At 38.5% G+C, this 16,124-nt stretch overlaps 1 protein-coding gene across 6 annotated transcripts in view; it reads left to right on the top strand.

Annotated features, from left to right (window-relative positions):
- Window positions 1-16,124, top strand: part of KDM6A (lysine demethylase 6A) — a 153,599-nt gene that overhangs the window by 86,249 nt on the left and 51,226 nt on the right. For all 6 annotated transcript variants that reach the window (XM_036389091.2, XM_036389098.2, XM_036389107.2 and 3 more), the window contains exons 7-9: window positions 7,692-7,746; window positions 10,912-10,946; window positions 14,477-14,570. In XM_036389091.2, the coding sequence (XP_036244984.1) occupies window positions 7,692-7,746; window positions 10,912-10,946; window positions 14,477-14,570 (184 nt within the window). The remainder of the gene's footprint in view (window positions 1-7,691; window positions 7,747-10,911; window positions 10,947-14,476; window positions 14,571-16,124) is intronic.

Here is a 16,124-nt window from a genome sequence, read left to right as displayed (position 1 = left end):
TTTTTTTAATTTGGCCTCCTTTTTTATAGGTGCATGTAATCATCTTGTCTAGCATGTGTGTCTCAGTTCTTCTCTGAAGTACTGTTGAATCTTAAACAAATTTTAGAAAATCTGTGGGAGTGAAAGATTTCAAAGAGAATTTTGGAGGACATTCCTGTGCAACATACACTGCTCCAGAGCCCTCTGAGATCTGGGAGCTGAGCACCAGGTGCCAGCTGTGGGAAACCTTCTGGTGCTCATCCTGCTTGGTGCTGTTCAAGTCTTGTATTTTTATTGGGGATTTAGGGCCGTGATCCTGAAAGCCCTTTGAATGCAGAATTCATACTTAAGGGAGAAAAGAAATCTTTGGGTTTTTTTATTTATTAGATTGATGATATTGAGGGAACAGAGGGGGTGAGATTTTCTGAGGGTTTGGTTTTATTGAGGGGAAGCTTTGTTTGCTTTTGTTTGGAGATTTGTGGTAGGGAAATTTTGGGTTTTGTTGGATTTTGTTTGCTTTGTGGGGTGTTTTTTTTAATGGGTGGGCAGTAGTAATGCTGGACATGAGCAGGTTGGTTATAACAAACAAAGCAGTGTTTTGCTTTGGGAATTTTACTTGATTTTATTACAGGTACACCCTGTACCCAGTAACAAAACCTTTAGAAGAATGAGAACTCAATTTCTCATGTTTTCAATTATCTGCCTTTTAGTAGAAATACTGATTCTGTCTTTCACTTACAGAAGTTTTTCCTCCTTCTTTATACACAAAACAGTTATTTCAGTAGCTTGCTTCAGGCTTATGCTTTCATCTTGCCCGTAAAACATCAATTTAAATATAATTTTAATTTTTAATTATTCTTCTAAAGATTCTCATTTGTTAGTAATGTTAAGACATGCTGCTTATATTAGGATAAGAAAAAGTCTGCAAAAGAATTAAAATGTGCATGAATAGTATGAATATGCATGAAATATAAAGAAATTAAATGCTGATGTACCGATGAACAGCTTGAAGTATTTATTTATAGTCAGTCAGACACTTTTCTAGCACTTATTCAAATATTTCTCCTGTATATATATACTTATGAAAGATATTTTTAGCTAGTGCAGCTATTATATGCTAGCACAAAACTCTTATAGACATATCATTCATGTTTTATATTCTTTCTCTGATTAATAAGTAAACAAGTATTTAGGAAAATTTTTATTTTCTTTTCCTAAAAAGAAATTTTAGGAAAATTTCTGATTTTGAGCCTTCATGTGTTGTTTAACCACCCAGTTATCTTTCTTGAATGGGCTTAAATTAGTAATTTTTAAGTTTCAACACTGTACATTGAAACCTTATGTATTTTAATTATTAAAAATAACTAGTCAAAATACATGCAGTTATGAGACATTTTAGTTTCTCATGTCTATTTTTATGTCTTGAATTCTACGAGGAACAGCTGCTTTTTAGGTAAAAAACCAGGCGAAGGGCTTTGGCTCTCGCAAGTTGGATATCCAAGATTTCAAGTGCTTCACACAAAAAAGTATTTTGTGGAAAGCAAAATGAAATTAATCAAAAGATAATTAAAAAAAATGTAAGTGGTTGGAAAGCAGCATTTGGGACTGAAATTTCTCTCTTAGTCTTGGTAGTTTGCATATGTCAGTGGTGGAAAGACGCATAGAAGAAGTAAATCCATGGAAGATTTTTAATGCAGCATGGCACTGTAATGAAACTGCAGGAGAGTTATTAGTGTGACTGGTTTTGACAGTGGATAATGGTACCCCAAGGTCTGCCCTACAGAGTATTCTCTTTTATTAAACTTACCTAGTTTCACCTGGGTTTTTGACTAATTCCTGTAAAACAGAATTACAGGTGTATGTTAGAAATGCCATGATTACAAAGAGGAGTAAGTGCTAAAACTGAATTACTCTGCTAATATGTGGCATCTTTGGTCATTTGGGAGATGGGGAAGAATACACCATGGGAAGAGGAACAGGTGGTTCAGAAGTTGAGCATTCAATCTAAGGGTATTGGTGGGACAACCAATATCTTTAGATACCCTTATTGGCTGGATGGGGCGACCCTGGGTGTATGGACAGCCTGGGGAATGATATGGTGGAGTGCTGTAGAAAAGGGCCTGGGTGTCCCAGTCAGTCGATGGCCGGTTGAACATGAGCCAGCAGTGCCCTGGCAGCCAGGAGGGACATCCCTGTCCTGAGGGACATCAGGGACAGCATCAGCAGCTGGGCAAGGGAGGGCATTGTCCTGCTCTGCTCTGCACTGGGGCAGCCTCACCTCGAGCGCTGGGGACAGTTTTGGGCACCACAGTGGAAAAAAGACATGAAGCTATTGGAGAGTGTCCATAGGCAATAAAGATGGGGAAGGAGCTTGAAGAGAAGCCATATGAAGCTGAGAGCACTTGGTCTGTTCAGCCTGGAGGAGACTGAGGGGAGACCTCACTGCAGTTACAGCTTCCTCATGAGGGGCAGGCACTGGTCTCTGCTCTGTGCTGCCAGGACCTGAGGGAATGGCCTGAAGTTCTGTCAGGGCAGGTTTAGGTGAATATTAGAAAAAGGTCCTTCCCCCAGAGGGTGGCTGGGCACTGGAACAGGCTCCCCAGGGCAGTGGTCGCAGCACCAGCCTGGCAGAGCTCAAGTATTTGATCAGTGCTCTTAGGTACATGGTGTGACATTTGTGGATGTTCTGTGCAGGGCCAGGAGTTGGATTCAGTGATCCCTCTGGGTCCTTTCCAGCTCAGGATATTCATTGATTCTGGTGAGCTTCATTCGTGGACCTGCTCCTGAAGAGACAGCTCCATCCAGACAGATCAGATCCACTTTCATCAGATGTAGCTCTAACTGCAGGGTTGGCATTCAGGGCATGCAGAAATCACAGAATCCCAGAATAGTGAGGTTGGAAGAGGCCTCTAAGATCATTGAGTCCAACCTATGCCCTAACACCTCAACCAGACTATAGCACCCAGTGCCATGTCCAGTCTTTTTTTAAACACATCCAGAGATGGTGATTCTACCACCTCCTGGGACGAGCATCCCAGTACTTTATTATTCTTTCGGTGAAAATTTTTTCCTAATATCCAACCTTACCATCCCTGATGTAGCTAAAGACTGAGTCCTCTGGTTCTGTCAGTGCTGCCCGATGGAAGAGACCGACCCCACCTGTCTGCAGCCTCCCTTCAGGAAGGTGTAGAGAGCAGTAGGGTCACCTCTAAGCCTCCTCTTCTCCAGGCTGAACAACCCCAGCTCCTTCAAATGTTCCTCACAAGGCGTGTGTTCCACAGGCTGGCCCTCACCAGCCTTGTTGCCCTCCTCTGGACGTGCTCAAGCATCTCCACATCCTTCCAAAGTGAGGGACCAGAACTGGGCACAGCACTCAAGGTGTGGCCTCACCAGTGCCAGGTACAGGGGAAGAATGACCTCCCTGCTGCTGCTGGCCACACAATACTCAGAAAATACTCAGAGTGTAGCCACAGGTCGCCAGCAAGGACTGAGCTGAGCTTTCAGTGCAGCTGTGGGGGCTGGAGGCTGAGTCCTGGCACGACCCCGGCTGGGGCGCTCAGTGCTGGTGCTGCAGCAGTGGCAGCAGCTCCCAGTCACCCCCGTCCCTGTGACATTCCCCTGCTGCTGGCAGTCTGTCAGGCTGTTAGCACAGGAATAGCTGAATTCTGATGTTGCAGAAATAATGCATAAAAGGTGGAGGCAAGTGGAAGTGTTGAGATAGCTTTGTGAAAATCACTGTATAAGATATTGGTCAGTAAATTCAGAGGCAGCCTTTTTATGGCTTGCAAAAATACAGCTTGTGTGATCTTTCTGTTTGAAAATCATTTTTCTCTTAGAGCTTGTCAGGACGAGATTTTTCAGAATGCACCGCTGAATACAGTATTTGTATACGTGGCTTTTGTTCCTTCTGTCCTCCAGCAGGGTTTGTTTTTTTTTCTCCTATCTATAAGTTGGCTTTTTTTTGAATGTTGGACAAAAGTACCTGAGTGTTTACACTACACAAACCTTTCTGTTGCGAGCTGAATTTGTTCTGAGCTCAGAAAACAGTGGAGAGCAGCAGGATGAGCTGCTGTAGCCGCACACGGAGCGTGTCCTCTCCTGACCCTCTCCCCTGGTCCCAGAGATGCCTGGCAAATGGAGGCTTGGCACCCTGCCCCAGCTGGTTACACAAGGCTCTCCGTGTCCTACTTCTCTGAACAAAAGCTGCTCTGAGCAACACGGGCATCACACCTAGGTCACACAGGCAGAAAAAGCCATCTCCTGACAGAATTTTACTGAGTCATGATGGAGCTTTCCTTCATGGTAAGTCGGTGAGGATTGTCAGGTTTCAGAGGATGGCTTGCCTTGCTTGCTGAGTATGTGCAGAGCCGAGAACTATTAAACTTGCTGATGTCACCCTGGAGAGGAGGAGGGAGTAGAATCACTACAGAGGTCTCAGGTTTGCATGTGTAAACAGAGACAGTACTGAAAATCTTGCACTGAAAAGGGTTCGTTTTACTTTTGTCATTTATTGATTAAAGAAACAACGAAACCTTGGGTACTTGCCTGTTACATTTGAAAGCATCGCTGTTAATTCTGTGAGCGACAGCATGTTAAGTTACCTAAATCAGCATCCCATTACTGTTACTTTACTACCAGACCTAGTGCTTTCATCAGTTCTCTTTATATGGAATCCACTGTACCTCTCATCCTTGGAAAGGTTATCCTCGGAATTGTTTCCACAATCAGAGGCAAGTCAAGGACTCCAGAGGAGATGGAATGGGCTGCAGATAACTCTGCAATTACAGATGGCTACAAATCAAGGTGATTTAGGGCTTGGCTGATCTTAAAAGTCTTTTCTAACCTAAACGATTCTGTGATTGTGCCTTGAGCCGCAGCCCTTGAGAAGAGCCTGTTAGTTTTTAACATTCAGAACACTGCCTTCTAGGTAAATCCTCTTACTGGGGATTTGAATTTCTATAGACTGCTGTCTGCCTTGAGGTATTGTGTGTCGTCTCTGAGCTGCAGCGGCCTCTCCTGCATAACAACTATTCCACACAGCAGTAGCCAGCTCAGTGCTGCAATATTTGAGAGGGGTGCAGATGTTTGCCAGCCGCTGCTGTTGGTTGCAGAAATGGAAGTTGGAAATTATTATTATTTTTTAATTTTTTTGGTGCTGGTGATTGTGATTAGTGGATCTTCATTTGAGGTTGATGGGTTAGAATGTGTGCATGGGGTTTTTTTTGTCTGATTTTGGGTACTTAACGGGGAGCTGTGTGTTATTTATCCGGCACGAGGTGTAGGTTTGCTCGTGTGTGTGCATTTCAGAGGTTCTTGGTTTGAAAGGTTCTGGGATTTCTGTGTATTGCTTTTAATTGTGATTAATGTCTGGTGCAAATGGTGTGTTTTTCTGTAGTCACTGGCTTTGGTTTATCAATTTCTTTACCGTTTGTAGATTAGTGAACAGTGCAAATAGAAATTTATCACACTAAGAAAATTTTCATGTTGTGGATTTTTGAATTTCAAAAGTTGGCTACTGTAACAGTGAATATTTAATTTTTTAGGAGGCATTGCTGAGAATATTTCTGCTTTTTTTTTACTGTATAGCACTTGATACTGTTGGCATACTTGTATATTAAAATGGTTAGCTATTGCATGGTTGCCTGCTTTCTCTCAGTGAGTCTCACTGCAGTAACCCTTCAGAAGAGCTGCTACAGAACAGTTGTCAATCTTTTTTCTTTAGATCTGCTTATTTTTTTAATAGCATTGCTAGGTGAGAGCAAATCTGTTCCATTCTGCTTTACTGCTTTATCTTTCCATAGTAATTGTAAGTGATGGTGCAAGATGACACATCTGTACAGGAAGGATTTTGTACCTTTTAGATCAGTAACACTCAGTTGTACAGGCCAGAGCCTTTTTTTTTTTTTCTTTTGGCAGGCAAAATGCAATTTAAGATAGAGCATTTTATTTTTATTTAGGGGTTTTTTTTTAAAGTTGTCTGCTTAGTAGGATCACTATGGTAACAGACTAAAGGATGTCTCTGAGGCACTCAACCTGCATTGCAATGTAAGTGAGGGGAGACTGTAAGTTGTCTGCCTGCTGAGCAGTAGGGAAAGGAACAGACACAGCAGAGAAATAATCTAATATTTAATATTTGTAAGCTATTATTTAATGCTTGTGTTAAGGTTAAAAAGTTATTTTATGGTGTGAATCCGTTGGTTTTTGTGTTCTCTTCTGGGGGATATTGCTAAAATGTTCTTTCTAAATCATGAATTTGTGTTGTTATTTAACTTGAGTTTGGTTCATTTTTTAAATGCTGTTAAATGTTACAAATTATCTTGATGAAGGGAGTGAGGAGGAAGCTGCATCAGTGTATGTCAGAGCTTATGGAAATGTCAGCATTCTTCTTATGTCTTGCTATGGACAATATATTAATTTTTGAATTTTTTGTCCCTATTAAAATTAGGGTTTTTTTGGAAATGTGAAGGTCTGATAAAATCTTACACATCTTAGAGATGTGTTTTGTATAGACATACTGTACTCAAGGAATTATTATCACCATGAGGAAAGCTAAGTAGCATCTTATGGCTCTGAGTACAATACTGAAAGTGTTGCACCTATCCATTGATACAGACTTTTTTTTCTTCCCAGCTACTGCAGTAGGCTCCCAGTGCCACCTAGTTTGGCATGCTATAATACATATAATACTGTATAATGTATTAGTTTGATCTAAATGATCACTTTTATGCTAAGAAAAAATAAAGTGTACTAAAGTGTCAGTCGTGTTTTGTGTACTAGAAATCACCTGACACTGTATTTTGTAAATAACTGTATTCATTAACAGTAGTATCTCATAGGGTAACTCTTAGGCTCCTGTGTTCCTAGGCCTTATTCTCTGTTGAGCTAATATGTCAGTTGAAATTTCACACCATGTGGGGATTTTCTCAGAAGTTTATGGAAAAGCTCAGGCACTGGAGTTTCTGTGCCTGTTCCATTCATTTTAATACACTTGTGTCTCAAATTAAATAGTGATCAGTGAATTAACATGATGTTACAGACAGACTTCATTGCTCTGCTCTTGTGACCTTCTTTATAGATGAGTGAAAAACTTACCTCAGAACCTAGAATGTTTTAAAAGATATTTTTTGTATTCCTTAAAGTGATTAAAATTATACAAACTTTAATGTTTAACTGAATTTTTCTCAACATCTGGAGGAGAGGATGTGAGAACTTATGACCTCCTTAGGAACTCATGTTCTAATGAAGAGGTATTCATATTAAATTCTTTTTGACAAGAGTTCAAATTTTTAAAAACTTAAAATCGCTCAGTTTGTAGGGAGAGTGTTCTGTTTTTCTAGATGGATTGAGTGCTTGAGTATTTATCTCCATGAGGCTGTGAGCTGGTGTCTCTGCAGTCCCAGTTGTGTGTATAAAAACTTAATCTTCCAATTTTGACCATTCATTTGATGCCTTCATTATTTTAGATGCAACCCCAGTTGTTTTATGAAGATCTGTTGCTATCTTACATTCCTAGAAGCATTGAAGTGTTTGCAATAAAAAAAAATTTACTTTCCTCTAGTAAGCAGTTGAACAGAAATTGAAAACTGTTTTTTTAAGACACATGGTAAAATGCAGTATTGATTTTCAAGTACAAAATTGATTTACTCTTAGTAGTTTGCCCAAGTGATAGTATTACTTTGTTTGAAAAGCAAATAATTCTTTTTTCTTTCCAGCATTTTCAGTTAGCTTTGATTGACTGCAATCCCTGCACTTTGTCTAACGCTGAAAGTAAGTAACCAATATGTATTTATTTTGTTGTGGATCTTTTTTTTAAGTCTTATGCTTGCAACTGTATGAATTTTCAATGAACCAGGTCTTCAAAATCAAAATATTTGGTACTGAGAGAGGGAGACTACAAAACCTGTCTCTCTCTCAGTGGAGACAGATGTTCTAGAGGAATTGTGGATTGTTTTACTAAATGGAATAAGTAAAAATTGAGACTTAGCTTATTCATTACTCTGAAGGCTTGAATTCTGGAGGAAACTTATTATTTGACTTGCTTTTTAGATATTTATAAACCTGGAGCTTGTGCCATGGCACACATTTAATACCAATTATTTTAAAGTTTGCATGATCTTGATAATCTGTAACTTTTCTGTGATTACTTCCATGCCATTTAAATTTATAGATCCAAAATTCAGCATCAACCTTACTGTAGAAATAAGAAAAAAACCCCTCCATATTTGATTTTTGGTTTTTTTTATGATATCAACTATATATTGGTCTGTACTTGAACATGTTAATCTTTAGTGCAGTGTGATCTGTCATAGGCAGAAGGTTCTGTAGGCTGTAACAGAGTGTCCTGCAGGTATTTATCCATAATTAGTGAAATTGTATACAAGAATAAACATTATGTCTCCGTGTTTTGGAGTCTGTAAGAATTAAAAGGCAGAGAGTTGTGAAGGAAATTATTCCTTCAGTTTTTAAGATACCTTCATGCTTGAGCTTAAGTTACCTCCAAAATCTCACTTCAGAGGCATTGGATGTAATATTTAAAGCATTTCTATAAAAACTGGATGGAATTGTGAGTATTGTGTCAGCAAGGTAGTGAAAGGCAGTTTGTTCACGTGGCTGAAACCACTGGCTGTATCAAGGAGCCAGCTGTGCTTCAAGGCTGTCTTCAAGCTTTGTTACTTATCAGCAACAGGCACAGATAATTTTGTAAAAATTTGCAGAATTCTCCCAGAGTCAATAGGCTTTTATTGCTTTTCTACCAGACATGTGATTCTTTATTGTATTTCATGTTTGTTCATATTCTTTCTCACTAACTTTATGGGTTTTCACTAAACCTGAATTTCTGTAAGGTTTTCCTAACCTTTCCCCTCCAGTCCCCTCTGCCCCCAGATTTGTGTAGGGGGCTTGGAAGTTTTCCTCACTCGGGGTCACCAATTGTGGTGGTGTTCACAGGGGTCCCAGGACGAGGGAAGAGATGAGGAACTCACTCATGTTTCAGAAGGCTGGTTTATTATTTTATTATGTATATGATATGGAAAGAAAATGACATATTAAAACTATACTAAAATAATAGAAGAAAGGATTTCATCAGAAGCCTTGAAAGGAAGAAGGAATGGAATAATAATAAAATCTTGTGACTGACCAGAGAGTCCGAGCCAGCTGGACTGTGATTGGCCATTAATTAAAAACAACCACATGAGACCAATCAAAGCTCCACCTGTTGCATTCCACAGCAGCAGATAACCATTGTTTACATTTCTTTTCTGATGCTTCTCAGGAGAAAAGACCCTAATGAAAGGATTTTTCATAAAATGTGTCTGTGACAGAGGGCTGGCCCCATGTAAAGGCTTCAGTGCCTGACCAACCCAGAGGAGGAGGGTGAAGAGCACTGAGAGGGGCTTGGCCAGGTCCCACTGTGCTGTTCTGGGAGGAGAACTGAACGCCCTGCCCAGCCCCAGGGTGTTGGGTACCCTCACTAAATGCTCCATTTAACCCTCCCCCTTGCATTTCTAAGGGCTGGGTGAGTAGCAGCATTAACACTGAGTGTGTTCCCAGCAGAAATGTTTGAGTACTAAGCATCTCTTCTTCCTATTTAGGCAGTCTCTAATCTGACACCTTTAATTTTCCTTTTCCCTCCAAGGCATCACTTCATTTTGGAGCTTCACACTGAAAGGGTTTTGTTAGGAGGCAAAAAAAAGAGGAGAGAAATTTTTAGATAATGAACTCCTGAAACAAATGCAGGGCTTTTGTTTCATCAGTACAGAGTGAAGTTTGATGATGCAGTGAACATAATGGGTGTGTTATGTGCCCCTTAGCAAGGAACACAAAAAGTTTATTAAAATTTTAGATGATGCATTTCATTCTGACCTGGTTTCCAAAGTGCACTCGGCTTCCTTCTTTACAGCAGAGGACAAAGCAGTGCACAAAGGGAGATTTCCCCTCCTTTATGACCCAGAGTGAAGCCCTGAACTCCATATTACCTGTTTGTATGGTAATTTGGTGTCACACTTTCCTGTAGCTTCAAGGGAGAGAATCTGTGTAATTGAAATAAATTGAGCTTGGCTCAAACCACAGGTATTTTCTTGCTTGTAATCCTGACGAACATGGAGCAAAAGTCTGTCTCAAAGGAACTTTTCTTTCCTCATCAAAGCAGAATGAGGATTACATTCATCTCAATTAGCTTTAGCTATCTACCATTCCATGGATAGTCCAGGTTAGCAGTCCTCAAGTCTTTTCTGTGATGATTTGAGCAGTGTGAGGGTAATTTTCTCTGTGCTTTTACTCTTGAACAACCCATTTTTCTTTCTCCAGCCAGCAATCTTGCCTGCACAGGCTGCTTGTGGTATTTATGGCATTCTGGACAATTTGTATGAGGAATTGAAAATGCTTAACAGTAACAATCAAAGTATCATCTGTAATTAACACTTCTGATTCAGTTAACAAGGGGAAAGCAATTCCTAAAAGGAAGAAAAAACACCTAAATTTAAGATCCCATATAAAACTGGCAGTGTGTAACATAATGTTCTGCAACCCAGCTAGTCTGTTTCTTGGCAGCAGAATGAAAATGTTTATTTCTAGCTTGGATATGTACAGAAAATACTACCTTGTGTTCTCTTACCTCAGCTTCAAGAGATTTTATTGCTAAGTTTACTGAAAGGTTAATGGACTCTCTGTTTCAGAATACAAATAAAATCCATGGACTGCTTTTCTCAATAGCTGTTTGCAGTTTTTGTGCTTTGTTAGGATATTAATTTTCTGTCAGGTCTGGTATATTAAATGTAAAATATCAATGTAAAAAAATACTTTTGGTATCTTCAAAACCTAATTTGTCTTGGGTTTGCATTGATAAATTTGAAACATTGTTTATCCCTCACTTCAAAACACTGCAATTGCTGTTGTTCATTAAAACTAATAATTTTGATTTTCCCACTCTTACAGTTCAGTTTCACATTGCCCACTTATATGAAATCCAGGTAAGCTTTTAAGCTCATTTTCATAAATTGTGGTTGAGTTTCAAACTATGTGATGTAATCAGTCTGAGAAATTTGGATTGTAGATGCTTTAGTAAAGTTTGACCAAAGTCTTGAATTAATTGAGAAACTTAACTTGCTTTGGCTAAATTAAAGTATTTTTTGTGTGGAGTGTCATGGACTAGATATCTTAATAAACATAAATTTACTGATCTCTCAATTTAAATGCAAAAAAAAATCACAAAATACAACTTTGAGGAAAATTCTTTTATGAGATTCTATTTATATTTAAAAGATTATATGTAGATTTAAAAAGATGAAGTTTCACAATTCATTTCTATATATTCATATTGTTTCTCATATACACACACAGAATCAATCCCAACCAGCTGCCCATGTGCTTTTTAAGTATATTTGGTATATCTGACATGAAATTTTCAAATTTAAGTGCAATTTTAAAAGTTTTTAAATTTTCAAATCTAATTGATGCATGTGGCATTAGGGATCTGTGGTCAACAGCAAATAAAGCTGTGTTACTAATTCTGGGTCAAATCCTACCACAGAGCTTTTCAGGTGAATCTTTTTGGGAAATTACAGAACACTTCCTGAGCTTCCAGAATATAAATAAATTGAAACCAAGTGGCTACTCAGACAGCTATGGTGTATTTGAGATTTGACTGACTGGTTACATAATGTAGATGTTGTACCCTTTTGCCACATTAATAGGTATCATATGACTGAGGAAGGGATGTGAATAGAAACACAACCTGTTGCAAATGAAATGGATAACAGACAAACTACATTTTCAGTCAGTTAGAAAGTACTGTCTTTTGATGGCACAGTGAAAAATGGCCTGAAGTATTTCTATAGAAATAAAATATATGAATCTGATAAACAGAATATTTTTCTTTTGAGTGCTTTTGGTGCAAAGTTGTATGACAGGACAGAAATCTGCCATCCCAAAGCACCATTAAGCAAATCTGTGGATTGTTGTGGTTCTTACTTCGCTACCATCCAGATTCCATTCAGCACATCAGTTCTGTTTTACTCCAGCAGATCAAAAGGAAGTTAACCACCCCAGATCACTGTGCCAGGTGTCCTGTGTAAGAGTGTGATCAGTGGTAGCTGTGCTTAAGCTGAGCTTTCTGCCTGACAATTACAGCAGGAAGTTCCTTTTAATGCGAGTCAGAGCAGAAAAGTTTCAGTGCATTCTGCTCTTAGGTTTGGGTTGTCTCACAGTTCTGGCTGGGAGAGGTATCTTGTTTTCTGGAATTTGACAGACTGATAACCAAAAGAGTCCTGGCTTCATTCTGCATATTACCTCTGACACAGTTAGAGAGGTTTTGGAGACAGGCTGGTTGCTTGGTTTCTTTTACAGGACACAGTGAAACAGTGTTTGAACCCCTCCATATACTTGAAAATTATATACTCTCTTAATATTAATGAAAAAGTTAATTCATTTCTTAATTAAGTACCACAATACTGCACTTTAAAGGATGGATTGCCAGGCTCTGGACAAGAGACAAGCCTGGTGCTGATGAGCAGTAGCAGTGGTTAATGCTGGTTTCTAGTATCTCACCTCTGGAAGTGAGATGGCTTGTACGGTGTCGAAAGGAGGATGCTGGATTGGGTTCTCCTCCCCTTTTCCATTTCTAAGACCATTCATGATGCAGTCAAACATCTAGGACTTTGGGATTAGCATAGAGGCATAAAGTTCTTCCCTGTGAGGGTGGTGAGGCCCTGGACAGGTTGCCAGAGAAGCTGTGGGTGCTCTGTCCCTGGGAGTGCCCAAGGCCAGCTCAGAGCTCTGAGCCACCTCATTTAGTGAAAGATGTCCCTGCCCATGGCAGGGGGTTGGAATTAGATGATCTTTTAGGTACTTTCCAAACCAAACCATGCTGATTTGATGAAATAAAACCAAATGTAAACACGGGGACAGGTTTTGTTGGTATTTTAAGGCATATAGGTAATCAGATTTCTAAAGGGTAAATGCTAAAACAAATAACAAAAGTAAAAAATAATCTAGGTCTGGAAAATGTGCTCTATTTTAAAAGGCCTTTCTAAAACCTCTTGAGCCTGTAAACATATTTTTTTAATTAAGTGTGAATATTAGGCACTAATATTTACCTAATTTGACATCTGGATTGCTGCCTTCACTGTCATCCTCTACAGTGAACTTCTGTTCATTTGCTCAACATTCATAGTCATAAACTACAAATTTTGTTCCCAGTGCTAAATTTAAAATCTTTTCCTGATTGTTTTTCTTTTGCTGGACATGGATATTTTATTTATTTATATTATTTGTTTTCTTACCAGTTGTCTGCATTTCATGAACACCAATTAAAAATCTTTTCTACCAACTTCCCCTTGTTCCATTTGAAAGTATGTAATTGCTGCTTTAATTTTTCTTCCTGACTAGAATAAGGTTTTTAAATCACCAACTTGTCCTTTGTGATTTTGAGATTTCAAGAACTTGATAACATTTCTAAATTCTACTAGGTATTTAATTGTTTAGTTTTCTTCCCAGTTGTGCCTTCAAAACACCAATACAGATTACTGTGTTCTCCTTGCTTAAAACAAATGTAATTAAGCCACAGTCATTTGCATTTAGGTGGCTGCATTTATTTTTTAATGCACTCTTCATCTCTTTGCCAGAATGAAGTCTAATGTTGAATTATCTAAAAGCATATTTGTGGAAGAGGAGGCATGGAACAGTGGAACATTTAAAATACATTCACTTTAAGCAACTGTTGTTAGGGAACATTAAGATAAATCCTGACATTACTACCAAATAACTAATCAAATAATTCTATATATCAAATAATTTAATATACACAAAACAGCTCATACAGTTTGCAAAAGGCAATAAAGACCCCCAGTCCTGACCTGAAAATGTGTTTCCTGTACCTGTTTGTGTAGAGAATTGAAAATTGAGGATTTCTAGACTGTAGGCACACCTAAACTATACAGCAGATAATAAGATGTTGTACCTTCATTATCTAGGCATAAACCTTTTAATTCTGCACGTGGTGGGACTCTTACCAGGACAACAAATATCTTGAAAGAGGCAGTTCAAATAAATATATACCAAAGGAAGGAAAGAGGCAAAATTATACCAGCCACAAATTACTGATGGAGCTTGGTTTTTGTTACAAATTTCCTGGGAGGAATTTGTATGGGGTTTTCTCAGATGTAGATTCACATTCAAGTATTCCCCTTAAAAGCAGAATATTCAATATTGTAGTGTAAGAAGGATAATGCATGTATGAGGAGTTGACAAAATTTCAATAATTTGCAAATTTCCCTCAATTCTTTTAAGTAGACAGTTTCTATTAAATACTATATTTGTAGAAGTTATTCTCTTACCATATATACACATCACTCGTTAAAGCTTTCATATGCACTGTATGCAAAAAAAAAAATCTAGAATTTTTTGTCAATGTGTTTGTGTGCTGTCAGTGCTGTGAAATCGTTGCTATTGGTGATCTGTTGTAAGCTCTATGATTAATCCCTTTACTTTTTTCCTTTTGCAGAGAAAGTATCACTCTGCAAAGGAAGCTTATGAACAGCTTTTGCAGATCGAAAACCTTCCTGCACAAGTAAAAGCAACTGTCTTACAGCAGTTAGGTATGTAAAATTAACTTTTACTTTCCTCTGTGTTTCGTTTTTGCTATCTTTGCCTTCAGCAGTGTTTTTTAAGGCTCCATTTCCAAAGGGAGTCTTAGACACACTGTACATGGTACGTGAGATTTTCACCCAAATCAAGCATGTAGAGGTAGATAATCAAGTCAATAAGAGAGGAGGAAAATATTTTGATTAAACGTACAAAATTAAAAAGCTCTTGTGTGTTAGATTTTGGGCAGTGAGAGGGTGGTTTTTCAGAGAAAGAGGGCAGCAGTTGGAATTCTTTGTTCTCTGTTCTGCCTCTGTTAACATCCCTTGAAAAAACCTAAATACTCCGTGTCAGACTAGAAGAACATGGCAACTGAAAAATTTACCTTTTCTTCCACTATAATTATACTGTGTAATGAAAACCAGCTACTGTAACTAAAAGGTTGATCATCAGGTGCCATTAAAAAACACATAAAAAGTGAAAAGGAATTATTTTTTTAAATGGTCGTATTCTGTGTTTATAGAAAGCTGATAAACAATTTTTAGCCAAGAATTTCTAAAAAGTGGATAGAATAAAATGCCTTTATCCTCTATACCATATAAAAATATTTCCAGAATATTTTGTTAAAATTGTTCAACCCAGTACAGAACTCCTTCATTCACCTTCTCCATGTTCTTCATCTGATTTATTATTCTCAATATTAATTTAGCCTGCTTATGCCCATTTTTATTTCTTTCCCTCTTCACATAAGTGGTCATTTAACTCAAATTTGTAACTGGCATTAAGTTATGGCCACAGTGCTTTCTTTTTCTGTGGTGCAGGTTGTGTATGGATTTGGAGTGGGATAATTTGTGCTCTGTGACAGAATGTCAAAATCAGTGGGCTAATTTTGAGTCATCTCTGTGAAATCACAAGTGAAACTGCTGGAGGAGTTTGCTGCAGGACTCTGGGTGTTGCTCTTTTTGCTGTCACAGGACAGTGTTGCTTACATCTCAGTAAGCCCTTTGAATTTTATTTTTTTTTAGCTTGGTATTATGTCACCTAGTATAAATTGTCAGCAATTTCATCCAGAAAGGCTGTGCATCTGATCAGTGGAAGACAGGCTTCTCAAAAGAGCTGACCAGCTCTTTTTCATCTCTGTTTGATGTATGTTGCCACAATAGATGCAAAGGCACATGTTGTATTCACAAAATCCTGCCACAGGTCTCTGTGCTAGCAGTAAGAGCAGTGACTTTGAGAATTGTCTGCTGTCTGAAAACTGGATTAACTCTCTATTCAAACAGCAGAGGTCACCCAGTTTTGTTGTGTGGGTAGCTTCTATGTGGAGAAAGGGATAGAGTGGTCTTAACTGGACCATTGAAGGAATAATGCCTTTTCCTTTGCTCTGCTCTGTTAGCAGTGGCATTTATCAGAGTCTGGTGTTTATCACAGATTTAGTCTTTAGCAGCTGGTAATAGAAACACCTCCTCAGGAAGCACAGTCTGGGTGGTGCACTGCTGCTTAGAAAAAATAATAGAAAATACCTGCCATCTGCCAGAATGCTACTTGAAAAACCCAGTCAAAACATA

Source organism: Molothrus ater, chromosome 2, assembly GCF_012460135.2.
Source record: "Molothrus ater isolate BHLD 08-10-18 breed brown headed cowbird chromosome 2, BPBGC_Mater_1.1, whole genome shotgun sequence".
Lineage (NCBI taxonomy): Eukaryota > Metazoa > Chordata > Aves > Passeriformes > Icteridae > Molothrus > Molothrus ater.
The sequence above is the reverse complement of the archived record's forward strand: the minus strand, read 5'-3'. Positions and strand labels throughout refer to the sequence as shown.